General features: G+C 36.4%; 1 protein-coding gene across 7 annotated transcripts in view; it reads right to left on the bottom strand.

Annotated features, from left to right (window-relative positions):
• DLG1 (discs large MAGUK scaffold protein 1) overlaps positions 1 to 26505 on the bottom strand; it is a 434654-nt gene that overhangs the window by 29468 nt on the left and 378681 nt on the right. For all 7 annotated transcript variants that reach the window (XM_079315711.1, XM_079315713.1, XM_079315714.1 and 4 more), the window contains 9 exons: positions 24135 to 24188; positions 21655 to 21705; positions 20557 to 20681; positions 19326 to 19495; positions 18658 to 18794; positions 17146 to 17290; positions 9684 to 9810; positions 7776 to 7932; positions 6959 to 7061 (listed from right to left, as the gene is read on the bottom strand). In XM_079315711.1, the coding sequence (XP_079171837.1) occupies positions 6959 to 7061; positions 7776 to 7932; positions 9684 to 9810; positions 17146 to 17290; positions 18658 to 18794; positions 19326 to 19495; positions 20557 to 20681; positions 21655 to 21705; positions 24135 to 24188 (1069 nt within the window). The remainder of the gene's footprint in view (positions 1 to 6958; positions 7062 to 7775; positions 7933 to 9683; positions 9811 to 17145; positions 17291 to 18657; positions 18795 to 19325; positions 19496 to 20556; positions 20682 to 21654; positions 21706 to 24134; positions 24189 to 26505) is intronic.

The following is a 26505-nucleotide window of genomic DNA, read 5'->3' as shown; positions in this document are numbered from 1 at the left end:
AAGTCTAAAATTTAAAATTACACTGGATAAGCAGATGGTGCAAAACTAGACTAAATCTGCTCTATTTCATGCCTGCATGTATTCCATAGCAAGAAAGAAAAAGTAGGGAAGATTAGCAAATCCTGGAAGATTACTCTGATTCCAAGCTGCTAAAGTGATTTTACCTAGAAATCTGTAATGTTTTCAATGTCAATATTTACTTGAAATTAAAATCAGAACTCCAGAAAGGATCTGATCACTGAAACTCTCCTGGACTGCCCATCTGGTGGGCAACAAAACACAGATAAACAGAAAAGTGGTGAATTGTCTGTGCAGGCAGGGGAAGAGGAAAATGAGGCTGCAATGAAAATGCATCTGGTCTGGAACACACATTCTAGAAAGGGGGCAGGAGAGCAGAAGGCTCCAGCAGGGTGGGAAATTCAGTGAGGAGCAGAGAGGGAACAGCGATGGGGGCAGCCGGGACGCGCGGGGAGCAGATGGCAGCACCGCAGAGAGGCAGAGATCCTTGCATCTACTGAACCCACACAGAGCTGAAAAACTGCACTTGAATTTAAAAAGCATGGCCCTTGCTTCTCTCTTCCCATCTGTCTATGGAAAGCCCTCTTTAGCAGGGCCCATTGGATCTGTCTAAGCAGGACTCTTGTGATGACAATTTTATATAACTACTGATTTATATTCTTTTCTCAACTCTCTGAATATTCAATTTTCCTTTTCACGCTGCCTCCAAAGAGATAAATGGAGTCTAGTAGTTAGGATGGCCACCATCACACTGATCCTGTATTGATCTTCCATTTTTCTTTTAAAATGCATGGACCACAATACAAACACCATGAATCATTTTTGAGGAGATATTATTTTGCTGCAATGCTTGTCATTTGATATTAACATTTCCTGGGACAGACCACAATGAATTCCACATGCTGTTGGTGACTTTCATGCACTCTAATGTTTAATGAGCTTGTATTTCATTAATCACTTCATAGAAGAAATTCTGAAAGAAATTTCAAAAGATTAGAAAAACTGCATTTGTATCCATTTAAGAACACCTCCCACAGACCCTGGAAAACTCAGAAAGAGACTAGGTCCAGTCACTGCTGAGTTGAATCCACTAAACATGTTGCTGAAAGCTTAGCAAGTATTCACAAACAATTTTATTTAGTATATTAAAGAGTAGGAGTGAGGTTTTAAAGGATTAAAACATGTGTAAGCCGCCTTATAGTATCTATCAGGGCTATATATAGTAAAACCCTTTTTCTAATCTTAATGGGTCCACTTTTGAAGGTACTCTAATTGACTAATCTAGATTACTTGCAAATGAGTAGAACCAGGTACAAAACAAGCAGGAACAGAAATTTGGAAAACCAGGGACCACATACCCAAACACAGGGCAAACATTTTCTGAAATATTTTTCTTAAGAATTTTTCAATTTATGAAATCAGGATGCACTGATCTTTTGAATTACCTGTGTTTAAGAAAATCCATGTTCTCATCTAGAATGCAAGGGAAGCTCAGCCTTGATAAAAAACAATTATTGAAAACTAAGCATTATTGGCTTCATGCTACTCCAGCTGACTTCTGCAGACAGCTTTACAATGTATTTTAATACTAATGCTCAGAAAACAATCTTAGCTTATACATTTGAAAATGGCACCATTTCCCAGAGTTTAGTTATTCTCTTTTGAATTCCACTAGAAACAGTACCTAGATGCAGCATTGTAAACAGAAAAATCAGCCACACACTGGCCATTGAGCAGAGAGCTCTAACAAAACTTCTGTGTTTCCTCCTTCCTCTTTCAATTCATTTGTTTTAAAGACAAGAGATAATGAAAAATACACAGTTTCCATTATTAAAACTGAATGAATGTGTGTTAACTACCTAAACAAACAATGCAGATTCAGAAGCAGTTGCTTTATAAAAATACTTTGAAGTCTTCTCTTAATGTTTTGGTTCCACCTTCTCCTAATCTTACACTGATCCACCAGATCACCTAAGAACATGAAGCTAATCTGATCACTTAAACATCTTACTATTCAGAAGAGATAGTGTAATTTTATTTTTGGTATGTAAGGCAGATTCTTGGGAAACAGAAAGGATTGGTACCCTTTCTTGTCATGACAGGCTTGTCTGAATTTTGCCCTGCTTAGGGGAAAGATGAAGTGACCAGTGAATGACTGCTGATGTCAATAGACTTGGCCTGCTGCCTTCTTCAAGGCCCTCCAAGAGCAAGCTTCACAGTTTATGTAACTGCAATTAATGTTATCCACATCCTTAATACAGCTCAGTTCAGATCTAGCAGAGTATAACTACAATAGAAAGCTTAACCCACTGAATTATTTTCTATCTTATTTCAATCAAATATATTTTCATATTTTTAATATATTTGTTTGCCTATTCTATTATTTTTAAATACTTAAATGCACTCAAACTATAATACAGTTATGGCAGCCCACTGGCACCTCCTACCTTTTTGGAATGGCAAAATCTAACCTTCTGAATTTTGAGGCAACATTATTATTACATTTCAGATGACCTTCTAATTTGAATGAATGTAACAATGGATGTCAATGTGAAACAGCCCTCCAAGAACTGGAAGCCTCTGCAGTCCTATACTTCCCCCTTTCTGCTCCTCTCCTCACTACATTCCCTTCAAGCAGTCAAGTTCCTGTATCCCTGCTATGCAGCAGGATCATAATTCTGACCATTCTGAATCCCCTCTCCCACGAGACACACGTATCCAAATTGTTTAGTGCTTCCTCTCATTCCTCTGCACCAACATTACAATTCTTCCTTGCCATCCTACCTCTGCAGGAAACCCAGAGACACAGCAGAGTGGTGCTGAGGTGCCTGCAGAGCCAGGGAGCAACATGAAAATTAAATAGATCAGAAGCCATTACAAATTAAAATGGCTTATCAAAACACTTTTGTGCACTGAAGCAACATCTCCTGCTTTGAAACTGCTCCAGGTCACAGTATTTCTTTTCCAGTTGAATTCACAGTAAAGCAAAATCCCTTTTATTCATGAGTGATGTCTTGAAAGGAGGCAGAAATTTGTAGTACAAGCGAGGGAGTAAGGAAAAGCTTCCAAATAAAGGTGAAAATGAGAACAACATCCTGACTTCTCAATCATATTTCTACATGATAATTCCTTTCTCACAAACTCCTGCTCATGACTACATATCCCTCTTCTGCAGCATCCAGCTCCAAAGGTTCAGCCCCACTGATCTGTCCAGCAAGGGAGACTCTGTATGGCACCCATGGCATGTATGCACCACAGAAAGATGCACCCAGTAGGTGACCAGTTTCCAACATTAGCTCCTGTCAAGTTGCAAGATAAAGCCTGGAGCCTACAAGGAGAGAGCCTTAGGTCAACTGAGTACAATTGTGGGGGAGCCTGACACAGGAGCCACTTCTGTAAACAGCAGAACACACTCACATTCCATGTTTGGCTTTTAGTTGTCCCTAAGAGTGCTGGCAAGTTGCTGGAATTTAATTCAGTGGAGCAGAAAAACTTTATAAGGCATCTCTCAAATTTATTGAACACTTCTGGAAACTAAAGGAATGGCCAGGATGACATTTTAAAGAATGCAATCACATCAGTTTTCACTCAATTCCATAACTAAGGAACATTGTGGAGATTTAAGGGAGAGAAAAGTCAGAGGTTACATAATTTGAACCCAAATTCAATAAAATCAATTTCAGCCTACCCCAAACCCAGCAATCAGAGTTTAGTTACCATGGATTTGAAGAGAGAGATATGGAAAATGTAAGCTTTTACATGAGAAGAGTTTTCCAGTGATTCATTTTTCTATAGCCTAACTCAGGCTTTCCTATGAGAGGACTGCTTGCAAAAATACTCTTTTCCCAAAAATAGGAGGAGAAAGACAAATGGGAAACTTATGATGGGAAAATAGGAAATGTGATAGGATGTAAAAACATAAATTAGCATTCCCCACCACATCTATGAACATACAAACTGTCATATACAATTACAGGGAGTGAAGTGAGCCAGTCCCATGTGTCTTCCAAATGCTCCTATCATACTGAATCTCTTTACTCAGTTATAATGAACCCTGATGGATGTCTAGAATCTCCTTGATCTGTCCTAGCTGTCAGCATATTGTACAAAACCCTGCTGGATTCATAAATAAAAATAAAATACATATGCAATACAGTTACAACTGATGCTCTCCATCTTTATGAAGACATTTGAGAAACACCAATAATGAACAACAATTTTATGAGTATTTTAACACTTGTTAACCTGTTTCCAAATGGCAGAAATAAAAAATGAGGATAATTATAAAAACATGCAAATATATATATATATACATTAAAAGTTTACCATTTAAATGAATCTAATGAGGAGAAAAGACTACCATGTGAAGCTATCATTTAGAAAATTTGAAGATGACCAAAGAACACACACACTTTAATCAAGTGCACTCAATCACACAGATGGTATTTTCTATTTGAAAAGTCAAATCACCAACAGATTGCTTTCCTATGCAAACAAAGAGTAACCTTTAAGGAAACAGTCTCTTTACTAATCTCTAAGATGTAAACAATGAGTATCTAATTCCATTTACCTCCCACACCAGACAAGAAGAAACTGATAGCTGGTAGCTTGTTTTATTGGGAGTAAGAATAAGGCAGAGATGTCAGACACCAGTAGCTACAGCTCTCTTAGGCAAGTTGGCCATGAGTCAATTCATACTTTGCCTCCAAAGTACAATTATCTCAATTTTCTAGTTTCACTTTTCCTTCAAGGCATACCTCAAAATGGTAGAGTGAGCCCTAATGTGATTCTAGTATCTTCACTCCTAATGGAGATTTTAAGATACCACTGTTTCAGAAGGAAAGATGCTCAATGCAGACCAAGCATCCTGAGGGGAGGGGGAGAAATCAATCCTTTCTTTGATTAATTTGTCAGATGTCTGCCCATAATCTCGGGCAATTTGAATAACTTCTCCAAAATGCATCCTCTCAAGGGCCTTATAAGTCTTTGAGAACTGAATTCTCCATAAACTCAGCTGCACAGTCTGGTCCATAGCCATGAAGGAATAAGTACAGCTCTAGCCTTGAAATCTACAAGTGACACTTACTGAGTAACTCTAAGAGGCAGTGTATGTTGCTCTGGGCAAATCTCTGTGCAATTACTCAGAATTTCAGCAGTCAGACAAGTACCTCAATACACATTGCCAGAAAATAAATCATCTACTTGTACAAATGGTAATGAAGAAAGGTGTTATTTCCAATTCTGAAAAAGCAGAAATGGTCCAAAATGTTTAGTTCCCTTCTTCTAAAAGGTTCTGACTTTCAAAGTATGAAAGGATTCTTTTCATCTTAAAGCCTGGAAGGACTGAAAAACTGCTGATTTTGTATGAAGTCTGCATATATCCTTGAGAGAGGAAAACAAAGCATTTGAGTCCTGGAAGCACATATTCCACACCAGAGAAACATTTGTCCTTCTCCTAGGAGCCACACCTCACCATGCCTTCCTGGCAGAAGAAACAGTGACCATAACTGCCCTCTTTGAACAAAAAAAAGTGGTCAGGTGCTGAAAAGGACAACTCAGAGATAAATAAAAGTATACATTTTATTTCTCAATAAGGTGTGGGGCTCCTACCCGAGAAGCAAGGAGGTGCAACAATTTGAACCACCCGTGACAACACGGAAGAGCCAAGCAGAGGATAGACCAAATGTGCATCAACAGAAATCTTTGACAATTCTGACACAAAACCAAGCAAATATTTCAGAACCAATGCTGATCTTGCTGTTCTTTTTTAAAAGGCAGCCTCAGAGTGAGTACTGTCAGAAAATGGATCCTGGAACACAGCAATGTACAGATGGAACATGTGACCAAGATACAGCCTCCTGAGACAATACAGACATTAGCAACACAGGCTGGCTGCAGGGATTTGACCAGGAAGCAGACAAACCAATCATTTGGACTTATTATGAACAGAGTTCCTGGGGAAGGGGAGAGATGTGATGTTGATGCAGGTCGTGGGGTTGGGGAATGTGAAAGCTAATGCTTCAAACGTTTGATGAGATCAGGACAGAAGAAACACGACAGAAAAGAAGAAATAAAGAACAACTACAAGTGTGCTGCCCTGCTCCACGTCCAGTCCTGATGGACACCTACACTGACCCCTTGACAGTGCTGCTAAAGGAAAGTTTCAAAGAGACAAGTCTCTGCAAGAAAGATTCAGTGCTGGCCTACCAAATTTAGCAAAACTGGAGAAACCTGCTGATCATCATAATTGATAAATCAACAGAAACATCTTAGTATATATAATACCAATAATAGATTAGATTACAGACTCAAGCATTTAATTTTAGACAATAAAATTTCTGAAGTTTCAAATAGACAAAAGTATATCAAATGTGCTGCAGAAATACAAGAGGACAAATATGTGTATTGATGATGTAGTGCTCTGCAGAACACACAAGGATGGTTAATCAGCATCAGCTGCAGTCTAATCTGGACCAGAAGAAACTGCTGGATAAATAGAAATAACAGCTCAGTGTGAAATCAAGGAATGAAAACCTGATGGCCTCTTTACATCATCTAAATCAACACAACAAAGAAGGAATTAGTCTTCTATCTTCCTATTATTAAAGCATATAAATTACCATATTAAAGGAGGAAGACAATTGGAAATATGAAAGAACAACAGGGTATTTCTATTAAATTCTGGATTTACTGGATTAATTTTCATGTTATGACAGAGGCTGTATTTACTGAAGAAACAGAAATTCTGTAATGGTGAAAGCAAGAAATGTAGCAAGTCATGGCAGCAACACTTGCAGATGCACCAATCTGGTAACTTGCAAATATGTGACAGTATCCATTACATTATTTGTTTCAGAAGATGTGTTTGATGGAAGGACACTGTAGATGATCTTTCTCTGAGTTTCAACAAGAGAAATTGAATGTATAAAGCAACCCTTACCTTCTGGACGGTACTGAGCTACAATAGTCACTGCTTGGCCTGCGTTCTTCAGGGCTGCTGCTGCCTGCTCATGGGTTGCTGCTTTTAGATCTACTCCATTTACCTACAAGTAATACAGAAAAGAACTTTATCAAAATTAATGTTTGTGCTTATCACCACAAAACACACATCTGTGGAAAAAAATTAACTGGATACAAACTAGTTTCTATGTCATGTGTATTTCCCGTTCCCAGCATTGTTCCTGAAATCAAAAGTCAATAAAATCCTCTCTCACATATACCCCTCTTAAGAATTACTGAGATTATCATAGTATATAATTAAGTGAATGGTCAATTTTCTTATTGTTTAAGAGTGTTTTTTTCTTTTTAAGGAGAAATAGAGAATGTTACTTTTTGTGATGGTTCAGGGACCTTCTTAGCCAAATAATGCCTACAGACCATGCTGTCACCACACCCAGTGACAGGCAACACTCTCTGTGAATCTGGCATTGTTTTCAGTGCAGCAGATTTAAAAACAGCATCATAAAATAAACTGAAGCAGAAATGTGGGTTCCACATTTTAGACCAAAAGCAGTTTTCATAGTTCAAACTAAAATAAAGATGTGCTTTAATATCAGATTTACTGTTAAAAGGATATAATTACTCTTAAATAACTTCCAAAATACAATGTAAGATAGTTTGGAAGTATATTGGTATCTATTCCATTACCTAAAATTTAGCTCAGTTAATAACAATTTTGCTTAATTATAATTGGTATTAATATGCAGGGAGAGGGAAACTTTTGTTGCTGTGTAAATTAAAGAAACAAAGAATCCTACAGAAATTATACGATCTCCTTTCCTAAGCTCTCCACTCAGGTCAGCTGGCCCTCCTGCAAGGATGAAAGAAATGAAAATTCCTTCTCCATCTTCTCCTCCAACAATGTTGAAACCAAGACCTGTTGATCCTCGATGTAGGACAACCTTTCTAGGCTCCCTGAAGGAAAAGAAAGAAATATGAAATCTTGGTCACTAGGTATGAGTAAAAGTAAAATAAACCACTAGAAAAGCTTCTAGATGCAAAACAAAATACCCTCCCTGTTGTTAGGTGAACTGAACAAATGTATAATTATGTATGTATGAATAAATAAATTCCTATTATGCTACAATCCTATTCAGCACTAAATGTCATTACTTAATATTTTTCATATTGCTCAAGAACATCAGCATAGGTTGTGACATTCTCAAATACATTTTCAATTTCAGCAAAGTGACTGCAATTGAAGAAGTTAAACTAAAGCAAGCTGTTGCACTCTTTTGCATAGGATCCCCTCCTAACCTGAATGAGGGAAGGAAAGAAGAAATATTGATAAGGCCAGTCAAATTCTAATGCAGAATGACTCCTTCCAAAAATCTATTATCTGCTACTCGATTTAATACAAGTAAAGCATAAATGATCTCAGAAAAAGCCAGTTCTAATAAAACAGAGAAACTGTGCACTGCATTTCGAAAATCACTAGAGAGCACTAAAGAACAATTAATGGACATTAAGTATTTGGAGGCATTAATTATTAATTTACAGGATAAAGTAAGAAGCTGGTTTGTTTTCCAAAACAAAAAATATAATCTAGTCCAATTTTTAAAAATCACTCAATTTTTGCACTATCTATTAAATCATCTTAGGGCCAAATTCTAAAATTTCACCTCCATCAACTATTATACACATTTTTTGAGAGTACTATTCTCTTACAAATAAATGACATTGTGAAAATCTCTATACGTATCGCTCTGTATCATATCAATACATGAATAAAAACAGAACAGAAAGATGCAGTATCTTTTAAAATAACACTCAAAATTTATAAATCTCTCTTTGGAATGGAGAGAGTATAATATCAGAAGGTAATTTAAAGAAAATCTAAACAATTTCTGAATAGCCTTTACATTGCAGAAGAAATCTAAAAACAGCCTTTTACGGTAATTTTAAGGGAAAGCAATAAAACTATAATGATATCAACAAGACAGAATCATTTTTGCTTATATGTCCACCTAACCCTAAGTCAAAAATCAGTACAAAGTCATATCCTACCTTCCACTACACTAAAATCAATTCTCCAATTTATTATGCCACTTAGGTTTCAATCCTGGTGGGCCCTGCCTTGGAATCTGAGTGACATTATCCATATCAGATGATGGTGTGACACAATTCAGCAACAGCACAGTGAAAGTGCAGTGTAACATCCCCATGCTTGCAGAACAGAAGGGCAACAAAATTACGAGAGCTTCCCTTTATCAGCAATGATGAACAAAAGATTAATGCAATCTACTGAAACAGCAAAGTAACGAATGGTCTGTTAATACCAAAGGATTAAGAGCTCTCCAGCCTTTCTGGATTTAGAATCCATCAAAACAAACCTTTGTCTTTGGGGGCAGGGAGGCTGGCTTTAAAATAAGAAAATCTCTGGTCTGCTCATAATACCATCCAAAAAATCTGTCAATGCATGCACCATTTCCACAGCTTTCTGTTTTTAATGCCATTCTTGGACTGATAAATAACGTGTGTGTGTGTGTGTATATATATACATATAAATATAACTAGTTTTATAATTACAACAATGTTACAAGAGTTAAAAAGCTAACGTCTATTTATTGAAATAAAATATAGTGTTCACCAGCATTTTGCCCACTAACACATCTTGGAGTTTCCCTGGTTACTCAGTTTGACACTCAGCTTTGGCTGTTCCTTACCTGGTAATCTCATCATCTCCAAGCATCCCCTTGGGGACTGGTGAATATCGCCCTGGTGATGCTGGGGGCAGGGACTGTCCCAGGTAGGCAGATGGACTGATATGGTTATCCACTGGCTGAGAATAAGCTTCACAGAGGGGAAGGAAAACAATAAAAGCCATTAGGATAATACCAAAAAAGAGCTGGAGGAACTCAGACAATGAACAACTGAAACAAACTCTTGTAAAAACAAACTACAGCAGTTTAAATGATATATTATAAATATCATAGTTCTAAAATAGTGTGCTAAACCTGTACATTCCCTGGTCTCATCACTAAGTCAGTAAGCAAACTTTTCAGTTTTATTGTGTCTCAAACTATTTTAGGAACAGTTACTGTGGATCACTGAAGCCCATGGGAACAGTTGGAGATATATCTGTTTTAAAGCTGTTTTTAACTTGACTGAAGCAAAGTTTTAACTGAACCACAACACATATACCAGAAGAAATTTAGCATCTTAGTGACTACAATTGATGGAAAATATTCTACACCACCAGAAGAATTGTTCCAATAAATAATTAAGAAGGTGCATGATATTTCCAAGTTAGGCATATCAATTTTCAGTGCTCATTAAGGCACAGTCATATCCACTGTTTGCTATTATAAAGCATGTTCTACAACTGGAAATATTTTTTTCCTGGAGTATGTGCTTCAAACTTTGAGGCTCAGACATGAAGGGTGGGGACACTTCATAGATTCAGTATTATTGAAGTTGCCAGACTCTTTGCTTTTACTTGCTGTATCTGATGGAGTAGCTGACCTTTGAGGATTGACACTAAACCCAAAGCTCTTTAACTGAACATACATGGCACAGATTGCTGAAGCAATCTGCATGTTCTCCTTTTGTTTTTTTCCTTTTTAAACCATTATAAAAAGTTTGGGTCATATACAAACTTATCAAGAGTATCCTTGATATATATGTATATATACATGATATATTTGCAAAATAGTCATCTTTCAAACCACTCAATCTGGGCTGGATTGTGTCTGTATTGTTCTAGATTCCTAGTAGACCTGTATGCAGTAAATTCTTCACATGTCATATGCAACACTGTCAACATTTCAGCAAGCACTAAAACCCACTATTAACAGCTTCAACAATTTAAAAGCACCAGCTGATAAAGGAATTGTGCTATTCAATTTAGACATATCACCCTTCAGTTAGCTGCATGAGACTATGCAGCACTTCTGGAAACCATAATTCTGGATACACAAGAGGCTTCAGCAAAACTCAGAACTGAAGTGCAAGAGGTACCTGGAGCCCTTCTATAACAGAGAGAAGGAAGCTCCCTCCTGCAGCTTGGCATCATGAGGACTAAAGCAAAGAGAATGCTGCTTTTGCTAAATGATCAGCATAAGCATTCACATTAGAGAATTCCCTAAACATTAAGAGCTGCTCCACATATGTGATTCCTAACACAGTTTTTTGGAACAGCAGGAACACACATTCCACCTTCATCCTTGTACTCCCTGCAGGATTTTAGGATTAGGATTTTATAGATTCCACCTCCTTCTGTCTGTCCCAGTACAATACATAGGTTCTGTGCACTGGTAAGAGATTTGGATACCTAACTATCAACTTCAAAACTTGGGGAGTTTTTAATCACACTGAAATTTTAGCAATTAAGCAGATAAATTTAGCAGATTTCCACAAAAATCACCAAATATTTGCTTTTCACTTATAGAAAAAAGTTTTTTAATACACCGTTATTATTGCCATGTCATTGCACGCACTTTTTGCTTAAAACAGAACCACACATAAATAGTTTTTTCTAAGAAAATTGTGAAGTTAAAGCACAAAAAACTAAATGCAAGACATTACGAGCTCTTTTCCAACTGCAGGAAAATGGGTGTTGAGTAAAAAAACTGAACAACTGTTGCACAGTATAGCAGCTCTGTACATTCTGTTCCTACACCAAATTATCTCATTCCACAAAATGAATTTGAAATTGCTTTCAACAAGTCAATGGTAGCCATAATGATGCATATTTTAAAGGAAGCAATTAGATGCATGTTCTATATTCATTGACTTACAGTACTTCTCATATGATTGTTTTTTGGATTCCTGAAGCTTTTAACTGCACTGTGTTGAGAAACATACACACTACCTATTACATGACCTTACTTTTTACATTTTTTATCCTTCCATCAAGTGACTAAAAGTCAGCTATCAATCAATTTATTATTTCAGACCTGCGTAAAGTTCCACAACAACACTGGCTGCTTCCTTTATAAAGTTTTACATGTGTTACTTGCTTGAAACAGCCTGGCCCCCTCTCAAGGATGGTGCTCTCAGTTCCATAAAAGCAAACCTACACAAGGCACAAAGAGGCTGCTCTGTGGAGCTCCTGCACAAAACCATGTCTGCCCCTTTCCTGAAACTGTTTCAGATGGAAGACATAGCTGAAGCATATTCATGAGGAACATGACAGAAATAGAAGGCAAGCCATCACTTTTTGAATCTTAATCTGAACTTCTATTTCCAGGTAAATATTATTACTGATGGAACTGACAAAGAAACTGTCTTTTGGATGAACAGAAAACTGCATGCATAAAATCAACTTGCTTTGACAGGAAGAGTCAGACTCTTAAGAAGAAATTCCATTTCCAAATCCACCCTCTCCTTTACCTAAGACAGTTCTAGACAAAAAAAAAAAAATTGAATATTTCCTATTATTTTCCTATTATCTGTAAGCTGAGAACACCAATCACAACTACAATCTCTAAAATGGACAATAAAATAAAAACTTTATTGTCTTTTACTGTTATTACATATTCTTCTTTTCCTGTACTTAGGCCATTTAAGAAATGATAAGGCATTCATGTCTAATGAAGAAACTGATTATTCCCTACCTTCCAGTATTATATTTCTCAATGCAGGGTGGAAATACTGTACTAATGCACAAAAGCACAAAGGAAAAAATAATTTGAAATTGATTAGGAGTCAAAAATGCATCACAGATGCATCTTCAAAGGATGCCTGTATTGGAAGCAAGTTCTCTTTCTCAAAAACCATTTAGCCACTTTTCTGACTCTAATATTCTACTACATGCACTTCACATGTTGCTGTTTTAAACAGCAAGTACTACATCTTGTTGGTAATATTACAACTGAATAACTTAAAAGCATTTATATGAACAAATTACAGGATATTTGTTCCAGGAACCATTAAATGACCACCATTTCTGTATAGATGAGGGAGGCAGTTTGCACTGCTCCTGGTCCCTGTCCCCTCCAGCAGGCTCACAGCTGTGATTATCACACACATCAGCTGAGCCCAATGCTGCACAGCACCATCCACCCACAGTGCTGCTCTTCCTCTGCACACAATAAACATGGGGAGGGGACTTGTGTTGCACTTCCATACTTTCTATACTGGAAGTTCTCATTTTCCAGTTTGACAGAGAGTGGCAAACAGCACTCAGAGGGCAATGTGCTCAGAAGAAATCTTTCCTAATTGCATTCTTCTTGAGTAAGAAAATGTAGAGCACTGTAAAGAAACTGTTTAGCCTGGCAATCCACACCTCAAGACCTAAAATACAAATCTCACAGAAGCAATAGAAACAGACATAGTAATCAACTGTTCCAGGTCTGTGGCCAAGCTTTCATCACCCATTCACATCCCAGTCTCTGGAGCAACTGCAGACAACCATAAGCTTTTTTTTCCACATTCATTCCCCACTGAATCTTTGGTCTTGAACACTTCCAACTCTTCTCTAACAAGATTTTCAGCAGTAACTTCCCTCACAGACAGCTGGAAGCCATTCACTCACTCTGATAAATATCAAATGACAAGGTTCAATTTTCAGCCCCAGATGTACAATGTTGGCACAGCATCTGTACTCTTCCCCATAAATAGTGCCATAAAATAGAATCTCAGAAACCTCTGATCAAACATCCCTTTATTCTAAGGCACTAACCCCAAGGAAATATCAAATTATTTAATTAGCTATATGGATACTAACTTATTTGGTCCTTTCATTTGAGCCATCAGACCACCTGACAAGGCCACACTATTGTGTAGCTGATACTCTTGCTACAGGAGTTCTAAAAGAAACCAGATTTTACACAAAACCTAGACACAGAAATTTGTTCTCAGACAGTTCTTCAGTATCCTTAACTCTGCATTTTAAATCTTCATCACCAGGGCAAGTGAGGCAGCCTTAAAACAAAACAAGACCAGTTCCAGGGGTAAAAGCTTAGAGACAAACCAAATTATCAACTTGGACTTTTGAATTAACTACCATATCAACACAAGTTAGCACAGTGAACAATCTACTGCAAGTTCTGTAAAGTACCAAGTACTGTGCACTGTGCTTTTAGATATTTCTCATAAAATGAGACTTTTTAAAAAAGCAAAAAAACAAACCCAGAAATAAAACAAGCAAACAAAAAACCCCTCCCAAGCAGGTGAAGAAAGAAGACTGGTAACTCTTTTAACACTGACTCACAATTCAGGTGATCTTAGAAAATACCTCTTTAATATCTACCATCTGGTAAAAGCACTTCAGAATTCTCAGTCTAAAGATCTGGAGCCCTGTATTGATCTGCTAAATTCAGTATGAAATACTATATATTATACTATATATAATTTTTGGTAAGAGTTCTCTAACCAAGCAGCTTCTTGCAGAATGCAGAGGCTTTCTGGTTGCAAAGTTATCATGTCATTTATAAAGCAGAATTGGCCCTTGAGGAGATTGATGTCTCCCTTTGAGATTTCCACTGTACATGTGCAAATGCTGAGAGGTACTGGAAAAGCTTTTGTTCTGTTCTCTATTAGAAAAACAGCCTTTAGCAGCTCAGACATCCACAGTTGTTTTTCATAAGTGAAAGACTGAGGAAAAGACTAAACTGATTTCCTGGAATTAAGTCATTAAACACCTCAGCAAGATCTTTAGGTCTGCTTTGGGTTCAAAATTCCGTTTCAGTCTCCATACCAGCTGCAGTAAGAGCCAGCTGTGCTTTGATCAACAGAGACACAAGCTCATGGAGCCTTGGGTAGAAAAGGCTTTCTTTCCTGTTGTAAGGAAAAGAAACACTAGAGTTTCATCAAAGAACCCAGCACCCTGCAGAGTAAAGTTCTTTGGTCTACCAGAACCAGTGAAAAATAGAGTATCTTCAGATAAAGAACCCAAGGAAATTGTAGCTAAATTAAATAAAACTCAAAAAATCTACTCCAAAGTACAGACAGCCCATAAATCTTGCCAAGGGTCACTAAAGGACAAAGACAGACAGAGAAGATGCCTGGAATCTGAGAAAAACAACCATGACATTTTTCAGAGTGCTTGAGCATGAGGATAAACGTTCCCAGAAGCAGCTGCTGGAGCTTGAGGTACATGACAAGATCAGGAGAGTGGCTTTTCACTTCTCAGTGAAAGGACAGAAGAGACACTGCCCACAAAAGATGGGATACTGGGCTGCACAGAATGAATGCCTCCATCTCTCAAATCACCCCTAGAGAGAGAGCAAACAGAGATAATCTCTGGAGGGAGGATGGTAATGGGACAAAAGGAGCCTACACGTGTGACCAGGCCATTTATCTCCAGTAAGGGATGTGACACTGAGTCATACTTACTGAGAAATTAAGGGCTCATGGCAAGGTGGCAGAGAGATCCTCATGGCAGCTATGTGGGATTACCCTTGACAGAACTTTCCTGATCTGTCCAGCCAATGGACATGCTGAGAAGGTATCTTGAAGATGTCACTGCCTCTCTTATGGCTCCAGGTTATGATGCAATTACCTTCAATTAATTGAATCTCCAGTTCATCCACCATTTGAGAGAAATTAATATCTCTGCATGACCAGAGGTCCAGCAGCCAACAGCCACTGTCTTTCCCACTGTCATTGTTTATTAGCACTGGGATTATCAGGAATCAGCTCCTTCTCCACCTTCCTCCCCTCAAAGTTTCTACAGGTTTTGCCTTTGGCCCCACAAAAGATGAGCAAAGTAAATATTGTAATGATTGAGTTAAGGGACAGTAGTAAGAGATTATCTCCTTCAGTGTTTGTCACATCCCAGTCCACAGCAGTGTAACTGCAGTACTGCAACATTACCAGGAACACTGGAAAAATCAGACTTCTCTGTTCCAAAAAATATGAATTTCAGGTGAAATATATGAACAGACCAGTTCTACAGAGAGAGTACAGGAAGTCTACTTTCCAAGGAAACAGTGGGAAAATTGAACAAACTAGATACAGCAAGGGAAAATGGCTGCTATCTAACCATAATATATATGAGTAGAAAACTGGGGAAGAATCAGTGGAGGCTAAAAATTAGATATATCAAAGAATGGAGCCTTCAAGAGCATCCTTCTAATAACACAGTGGAGATAAAACCTAATTAGCTACAAATTGTAATTCAATAAGCTTACAAATAGATTTTAAGATACTGTAGCTATTGCCAATAAATGATGGGCTTATAAGGTACTTCAGTCTTTGTTGTGCTGCACTTTTGTTTGTTGTTCACATACTGTTTTCAATTACATCTATCAGTCCCAAAGTGTTCCTTTTTCTCATATGAAGAAGTACCTAAACAGATCATTGCTACATATCAATTGCACATATCTGATGGCAGGAAACAAAGCAATACATAAAATAACACTCTGCTAGAACCATTTCATGAGTAAAATTAGTCATCCAGAAGAGTCAGTCGGTTCAGCCTTGAAAATATAGTTATATCATTCTTTTCCTTTTCTCCAACCACTAAATGATAACAATCTTCCTGAAGTATACTCAACTCAAATATTTCTTTACATTGTAGTTCACCCCTGAACTTTCTGGATTTGTATGTTTGACTAGGAAAATACTCTTGTCAGTAGTACCTTTACGTCAACAAGAAATTCTTGTAACTACTTTTTAATACAGTGTTCATCAGGTTTTTTTTTAAATTGTCAATAATTATGTCAAAACTGAATTCAGACTTCAAATAAGTTGGATTATTTTAAAACAATCATGGGCAGGCACCAGAGCAAGAAGTTCCCATCCTCCCAATTCAGTTTATTCAAGTCAATGCGAGTTCACAAAAAAAAAAACCAGGAAAAACACCAGAGTATCACCAACCTCTTTAGTTCACAGGAAACTGAACACCCTCCCAGTGCATTGCTTTCTACTCTTCACACCCCCAAGAGCACGAGGCACTTGTTCTCTCCCCTTGTACTCATCAGCAAGTGATGAATTACACTGAGTTTCCAGGACTGGCCATGACAGCCACAAAAACATACCTGGAGCCCTGCTCCTGCTGTCTTTCCAGTATACAAGTCATAGCATTTTGTTCTGTATAGCATATAATTTTCCTCATTAAACAACTTAGATTTTTGCCTCCTATAAGTTTTAAAAGCTTGCAACAGTAAAATTACTAAAAATGAAATATGTTAAAACCTTAAAGAGAAAATTAATTAAATCAGAAAGATAAGATGAACTTACAGTTTGTGATATCAGGAGGAGCATAACTGTCATTCATGAACATGCTGGTGGGTTTTGCAACCTTCAGATAAACAAAGTCAGATGTATTTTTTAAGGCAGTCACTGCTTCTTCATGAGTAACTTCTTCTAAGCAAACACTGTTGACCTGAAGAGAAAAACAAACATTCTCAACCCAGAATAATGTACTGTTTTCATAGGACACTCACTGAAGGCTGTTAGAACACTGGCATTGAGGGTCTTTATTAGGATTCATGTGCCACAGACATAACTGGTTACATAAAATTATATGAGAGGCTTTGTTAAGTATGAGAAAGACAAGTGTTCCTATGAAGGATTATAATAAATATATTGACCACAACATTGTAAAGAAGGCACATATGACTTTGGGGAGCTAATGGGACAAATAAGACACTCAAAATGTTGTAAGTGTGCACAAGCACACTTAATTATGTTAAAGACCTTGTAATGGGACAATATATTCTGGCATGATGTCAAAAAGCAGGGGTCAAAACTTGAGAAGGTACCAGAATAACTGATTTACATATCAAGTAACAAGAACTAGTTCAACTGCAAACCACAACTATCTTAAGTTAATGTTATGAGAGTGAAACACTACCACTTCAATTTTAAAAAAATCCCTTAACAATTTCTATCTCATATACAGCCTTAGTGAATGAGCTGCTGACCCTCTCTTATTGTGAAAGGGAAGAAATTTCTTCAGATAATTCCAGGCAACACAGGAAATAAAGCTTGTACTGCACTGAACCCAAGGGACTAAAGATACTTTCATCATTTAATTTCATAATGTGCAAGAACAACTGGGCTTTGCCAATTGTTAGGTGTGGGGGAAAACTCTATTCCTTAGATATATTCTTTGCATCTGTATTCTTAGAGAAGCTAATACTGCTAGAAGAAAGAGTGTAGAACAATTAACCTTACAAGAGTTAGCAATTCAGAAATACATTCAGAAATTTATGGCTGTGGCTCTCATTCTTCTATCTGGACAAAAAAATTGTGGATTGAATTTAAGAGAGTTGAAAATTATTTTTACTTTGTGCATAGAAGACAGAAAATAGCTTCAACTTTGAAGCTATTTTAAGCTTTTTTAAAAAATAAGAATGCCATTCAGAAGCATTGCAAACACTGAAATGCAATATAAGCAGCAGTTTCACCACAGGCTGGCTAAAGGCTGGCCAGCCACCAGTACAAGGAGTTCCATTCCATTCTTCTCTTTTTAGAAGAGAAACAATCCCATTGTATGTTTTTTTACAATTCTGTCACTCAGATCTCAGAAAAATAATAGCAGGCATCAGAAATAAACATGCTGATTTATACAGGTTTTGCATGGAACATTAGGCTGAGGAATAAATTTCAGATCTCCTGATGAGATGGTGTTGAATGATGCAGATTTAATTTTATCACTGATTTCCAGGCAGCTTAACCACAAATTGAATCATGCCCCTATTGAGCCTAAAAATGAATGATCATTTTAAAAATGCAGCTCTTACTTACAGCTAAAAGTTTGTCTCCAATCTGAAGTTTGCCATCTTTATGTGCTGCCCCACCTTCAATGATTTTGGTTACGTAAATGCTGTTGTCCCCAGGTATATGCTGATTTCCTACACCACCAGCAATACTGAAACCAAGACCTGCTTGAAGATAAAGGCATTACTCAAGAAACCTTTTTTGAATTCATTTGACTTAAATTCTTACTTAAATTCATATTATTCTATAAATAATAACTCTCCTTGTATGACACAAATATATAATATCATAGTCTGGCTAAAGTAATTCTGATGCCTTTACAAGTGAACTCCATAATTTTCTAGAAAATAAAGCTCTAGAAAAGATGTAACCTGTACACAAGTTCTGAAAACCAAAAGCCAGATCATTCATGCTTTGTGAAATATGGGCACAGCACAGCTATAAGCATCACCATGCTATAGCATCCATATATTTATAGATACATTGCCCAGTAATTACTTTCCCTAAATTACTTCTAATCTCTCAAACATCCTTAATGGGTAATCCAATTAAGTATTTTCCTCTAGTTTTAATGTACTTAATAATTACTAGATGCAGTCAGAAACATTTTTATCATTTAAATGAAAACCCTGCATTCTACAAGAACAGTTTCTATTCTATCCTTACGAAACAGAAACTTTATATTTCCAACATACCTTTGGGGCCTTTCACAAGTTTGATTTCCACTATTTTTTCTGTGACTGGTTTTCTCCTTTTGACATACAATCTCACAATTGATCCTGCTTCTTTCAGGGCTTCCACTGCTTTGCTGTGAGTCACATCCCGAACATCCACCTCATTTACTCGTAGGATACAATCATTAACCCTGGAGACAGCAACAGTCATACTCAGCTGCTGTGTTCCAGCAGACTGCACACATCAGGAGCCTAATATTTTATCTACAATACACTAAAATATATTTTAACACTTTAAAATACAGAGATTTGTCTCCAAAATTCTACTCATTCAATACAATGCTCTAAAATTAATTATTAGTGTTTAAAAACAAATGAAGGATCACTAGAAAATATTTAAGAGGAATATTTAATTCACAGCTGAAGAGGGCACCTTATTGCATGTGCCTCATTTTGACAGTGTTTTACAAAGATGTTTGTAAAAATCACCTTTTGTTTATGGCTAGAAAATAGAATTTTAAAAATCAAAACTAGCAGGCACACAATGAAAACACACTCATTTTTACGCCATGATATGAACAAGTCAATCTTGCTTTCCACAAGCAGTTTAAGTGCTGGCCTTCCACTCCATTTAACATGCTGCTGCAGTGCCACTGAGCCCTCATTACACTAAGTGCAATGTCAGGCCCACCTGTCACCATGTCCTGCCAGATGTACCTCTGACAATGGCCAACAAGCTAAAATGAAGCCTTGAAATAAGCTCATTAGGACTAAAACCCATAATACATCAGGTATTTGCACATGAAATTATGGGACAAGTTCTTGGTAACACAAAGAGAAAAAAAAATTTGTCCTCCAGTCAATGTGGAGGGGTATCTTTGAAAAATTAAGACACTGAATTATTACCAAGCATAAAAAAGGGTTATTAATAAACTCACCTACCTTGTGGATCACAAAATCCACACATGGATAACCACAAGTTACCTATCCTATCTGTCTAAGCTTTTTCTTGAATCAAAGACTATGAAACATATGGCATAATAGATTTATACCACAGAATAAAAAAAGTTCACTTAATTTTCCTAAGCTGCAGATATTCGTTTGGGAGACATATATTGATTCACACAAAAACACTTCCATAAGGAAAACCTATTTAACACTTAATGCAGGATATAACTATTAAAAGTAACAGAAAGTTTCCTATCCACTTTTTAAAATACAATGCAACACCCAACACAGAAATTCATCCTACCGTAATCTTCCATCCTGTGCAGCTGCACCCCCGGCAATAATTTTTGTAATGAAAATACTTGCATCATCCCCAATATGTGGGTTGTCTGTACCACCTGCAATGCTAAAGCCAAGTCCTGAATTTCCCTACAGGTAGAGGGGAAAAAAAAGATACATATTTATTTTTTGGGGACAAGGTATTCTGGTGTATTTGATACCCTATAGAACCAAATCTACATCATTTTCACCGATAACAAAAGTATTTAAAGACAGTTTAAGTAGTATGCTACATATATAACTTACTTCTATGAAAATAAGCATAATTACATCTCACACACATAAGGAGAACATAAGTCATTGCATACCTGTATGAGACAGTTCCAGCCCCATAGCTTTCTCACTGAACTTGATAAACTACATAAAATCTATCTCTAATGTGCCAGATTTTCCAGATCATTCATACAAATAGTTGCTCCTCATTAAATTATTAGTGACACATTATTTTTCCTAGAGAAAAGCCTTTAAATAGCTCGTGTCCCACCTTTAATATATCCCCACAGATGCAGAGAATCAGACTGAGATTTTTCTCTTCAAGGATTGCTTGCCCTTACCATCAACTGCAAGATTCTTCACCCTCTCAGTAACCACCAGAACTGCACAGTATATTGTATTAAATACAATAATTTCTTTCTGTCTTTTTGCTAACAGTGCACCTCAAGTGAACTGTGGTCTCTTCTCAATGTAGAATAACAAAGAAATGCATGTGACATGGTGCCACTTGCAATCTCAATATAAAACTCAATGGTATATAAGCAAAAGCCTATTAAAAAAAAAAAAAAAAGCAATACAGGAGATTAAATCAGAATATGTGCTGTTAGTCTCTACAAGTCTAGGTAGCAACATTAAATGCAGGCTATCTTACAGGAGGTCATTCTCCCATCTTACTCTCAATGGTCAAGGATATTAATCAAACTTTCAATTCCTGCTTAGCAATTGAATGTACTTTTTTTTCATTAGGTCAAACAATCTACCTAAAATAAAAAAAGAGTAAGAATTGGTTTGAACTGCTATTTTTCATATCATAAATCCCATTTCAAACAGAGTACATTCAGCATGTTACCCTTTCAAGAGTAATTTCTTCATACTCATAATCTGCATCCGTGCCATTGACCTATAAAAAAAAGAGAAGTGAGATTACAGAGAATCCTACACTTTACACAACCCACTTTGCTTGGCTGGCAGTTCATTCCCATCAAATCTCAGCTGATTCACAGTGACCAGTGGGCTCAGAGAGGACATGTACTTTTCACACCATTCTGTATTTATGAATCAGAGAAACTTTCTATGAGAGTTTAAAAGTTGCCTGTTCAGAGAGCAGACTGTTCTACACAACTACTGTAAGGCACAGGCTCTCTACTTCTGCTTGCCAGGAAGAAAAAATGCTCGAGATCCTCAGGCTATACAGCAACTTGAAACTGAGAAAAAAGAAAGAGGATATGGGGTAGAGAACTGTAAGGAAGAACATAGCAGCATTCTCCTACTGTTTTTCTGCACTGAGCAGAGAAAAAAAAAAATCAAGGACTGATGCTTTATACTACCTTCCCATGAGAAATGGGTAAGACCCTTTTAAAGTAACATTTAACAACTGCTTACACTACTACTTATCGTGTTACATACATACTAAAGTTCAGCAATTTAAAATATGGCCAAAAAGATGAGTTTAGAAGAATACTTTATAAAGCTTGACAAAAACCAGAAATCCTAGAAAGAAGGCTTGTCATCCTCTAGTTAGAAAGGATTCCCACATTCTTTGCTGCCCACAAAACAAAGAAAGAAATATCAGAAGTAAAAAAAAATTAAAAATCAAAACTAAGCAAAATCAATTAAATAACAGATTCATATTTAATATTCAAGAGAAAGCTTTTTTCCAAGATACCTTGGAACTCAAATTCTTTCCTCCACAGTTACATACAGTTACATACAGCAGCTATAGATAACTTCTTATTTCTAGCCTTTTAGGATGAAATATTTAACAAGGTAAGAAATAACATTTATACTATTATTTTACAAAGGACCTTGTCTATCCTCAAGATACAGAATATCTAAGATTTCTGTAGTTTTTGCATACTAAAGATAAAAAACATGTATAGAAGAAAGAGTTTTAAAATCTGACCATTTTTTAGCAGAGAATTTAAAAAGGGAATTTAATTCATCCCAAATAAAATTAACATCAAGCTACTTCCTTCCTCCTATATTTATTTAATATATTTAAATGCCCCAAAAGCTGGCAATGCCATGACTTTTACAGGCTGTCTAATATCAAGCTCTTTTATCCCTCACTCTCTAATTATGTCTCCTCTAATACAACAGAAGCCATATCCATTCCACACATAACAGATTATCATCTTTACAAAGTACCTCAAAAATGATTATGTCCTGAGTAGTTTTTCAGTGGAAAAGATATGGTGGTTTTAACACATGATATTTCTCTATTATAAAGGGATGAGGTCCTGACCTTCTGAATACATGAAACTGGATCTATTGCTACACCAACACAAAAGAAGCCACTGTGATCAAGAAGTTTTTATGGTAGCTTGGTCCTTGAGCTATTATCTACAGGAATGACAACATGTGCTAACTGAAGCAGTCATCCAGCATTACAGTACCTGCAAAAGGTTCACAATGATTGATCAGTGTGCAGTGCTCTTTTCTTTTCTTTTTTATTAAATAAATAACAAGGATGATTAATCATTTCCCTATTCATTGCCATTACACAAAACAAAGCCGATCCTAATACATTTAAGCAGTCTCTTATTTCCATGTACAAAGCTCTGTAATCCAATTTCAAATATCATCTACATAAACAGGAACAAATAAAACCCCCCAGTATTTTTATCTTCTCCTTCAGTTCAGTCCTATATTCTCTCTCGTTTTTTGAAAAATCACCTTTGAATTTATCTATCTAACAAGCCAAACATTAGCAGAGACAGGAGCAGGAATATATTACATGATAAAAATCACTGACCTAATCTCTCTCTTCTAAGTTTCAAAGGTATTTCAGACCCACTAAGCTAAGCTTTATCTGCAGAGCCTTCCCCTGGATGATGGACTTTTTATATAAATGTTGTAATTATGCCTGACAAACAAAAATTTCAGCCTCCACATAACTACACTTATTACCTTAATGTTTCAAACAGAACCAATTCCTTTTTATGAACATTTAGAACACTAAAACCTTAAGTATAGCCACTACATGAAGAAATGTTTTTATGAGAAGGGCAACAGAAATGGCACATGAAATATTAAAGCATTTGCCTGCACAGTTGAAGAAACAGATTGTTCTCTGAACACTGAACCTCTGAAATCTCAATTGTGTTTTGCACTGTCACACTTTGGTACACAGAAAAATTCTACCTGCAATCTGAAACTTTTTTTTTCAAACAGCTATTAAAGGAATTTAAATAACCATCATGAGAGCTGACAAAATGAAGCACCATCAGAGAGATAAAATAGGTCTTTTTAAACAGCAGCAACAGGCATACACAATTACATTCATAAAACATGATTGAAAGTCTTAATTGAAAGCATGTGTAGACTTACATATGTTGAAGTCTCCAAAGAATCTGTATTCACCAGCACTGGAGGGGGATTTGCCTTTAAAAATGAAAAAAATAAAAAATACAGCATAAGAAAATGCACTACTAATGATAATTTTACAGCATTTAACTTGCTGGCTTTCTCAAAGTTCTGTTAAAAGATAGCATGACCTTGAGAATCTCACAACTGACCTTCTAAAACACTTGTTACTATCCTGGACAAATTGCTTCCCTGACATAAAACCACACTGTTAGGGAGGTCTGAGATCATATTTAATATCTAAATTCTGTCATTTATTACCTTGTTTTTCAAAAGAAAACCTGAGTCATGCTACCATTTGACATGATGCCAGTTACCCCAGTACTTGTGGTATTGATATGAAGAGATTGTTTTATCACTCAGTATCTCAAAACCAATTTTCAGTGGATTTGATTTCCCTTTCTTTCCATTAGGAGCAGTGAACCACTCCCTCCACAAACTGCAAAATGGAAAACTGCAGAAATGCAACTTAAGCAAGAACAGACCTACAAAACTGACTTGCAAAAGCAAAGCCACAGCAGACATTCATTTACCACACAGCAAAATGTGCTTCCATCAGAAAATTGTTAAGGATTAACAAGCCATAAGCAGTCAGAGATTATTGCCACAGAAAGCTGAAATATTAGAATTCTTACAAGCCAGGAACCACTAGAGTAATTTACACTTTCAGTTTATACTTTTAGTCTCATACCACTGAGAATTTTTCTGTGAAAAATGTGGTTACAACTGAAAGAAAACCCATAGGAAATATATATTAATATATATATAAATATATGAAATATTTCCAAATAAACAATTTCCCATTTATCCATCAACTATCTGCCTTTAAAATAGGCAGCATCGAGCCTGCTCTAGGAACATAAGCAAAACAAACAGTGCCCAGATATATTCCAGACTTTAAATACTGCTCATTATTAAGTTTGTGGCACTAAAGAAAGCTAATCTCCTTATTGCTTTAATGAATCTGAGGGGATTTTTAATAGATATAAAAACACATGATCTTTAAAATTAAGACATTCCTTTTTTTAATCTCCTAGGTATGTATGTGTGTGTGAATAGATTTAGGAATAGTTTAATAGGCTGTAAAAGAAGCCAGTATTAAACTCATGCAAAGACAAAGTTAAAACCTACAAAAACGTGACAATTGCATTAACCTATTAATATTCAGTATTTTTGTTTCATTACTAATACAGCAACATAATTCTGAAGAATTTATGATTTTTGAAAGCTCCTAAACCTAGGAAGTGATGACTCAGAAGTGCCTTTCAAAAGGCTGAGATGAATAATCTCCCATCTTTAGACAGGACCAATCTATCTGGTATCAAATTAAGCCTGTGGGCTTAAAATCAGGTAGGACCTACACATGCTAACAGAGCAGACAATTAAAAGTAAGAGGAAACAAAAAGAATGACACAAATGACTGTCAAAATGCCATCAAAAGCCTTTCTCACCCAGCAATTCTCTCAATAGAAGCACAAGCACACTTCATGCAGTAGAGACATTAAGCACTAGTTATTAATGTCACAATAAAAAACTCTGTCAAAACACTATCCCTCACAACCATTTTCTGCCACTAAGTTAAATTTCCTTTTCTGCTCCTTATTCAAGTGCAGGTTATATTAAAATGAGAGTAAATTAAAAATAAGATCCTTTACTAAAAAGATTTAATCCATTATTCATCACAATAATTTGTTGTTAAGGTTGCAATAAATATAGTTAAATTATATGTTTTTATGTTTTTGCTGAGAAGAAAGCAAGGTTTAATTGCTCAGTCATGTTCTTTTTACTCCATTTTGGAATATTTTTTTATTTCACATTAGGATTTCTGCAACATACAATTATATTCAGCATACACAGTGTCAGTAAAAGCCGATTCCCCATAATTTTTATTTTTGAGGCAGACAAATGTTCTTCTTTTCATGTTAAAAAAGACAACTAAAAGCAAAACTGCAGTTAGTAGGCAAGGTTTGGTGAACAGTATGTTTGAGATGCAAATCAGCCAATGAATGCAAAACCCCTTCTGGAAGTTAAATGATTGTTGCTAACACTCCTACATTTATCCAAACTCTCCATCAAAAAGCAGCACTTTACCATCTTTTTCAAAGATGAATGAGAAAAGCTCTGCCAGGCATTGCAAAGGGACTATCTGGGCATGGTTGCAGTGGCCTGTCCATCTCAAATCCTGATGTGGGCAGAATCCCCCTATAAGAAGGGAGTATTTCTAAAACTAATCAAATTTCTGGTTTTCCTGCTGGAAGAAGTACAGGTGACAGATTCAAATGAACAGACATCCACTGGAAATTGCACTATAAAACAGGCAACAGCAAAATTTTTT

This window comes from Erithacus rubecula (assembly GCF_903797595.1).
Source record: "Erithacus rubecula genome assembly, chromosome: 11".
Lineage (NCBI taxonomy): Eukaryota > Metazoa > Chordata > Aves > Passeriformes > Muscicapidae > Erithacus > Erithacus rubecula.
The sequence above is the reverse complement of the archived record's forward strand: the minus strand, read 5'-3'. Positions and strand labels throughout refer to the sequence as shown.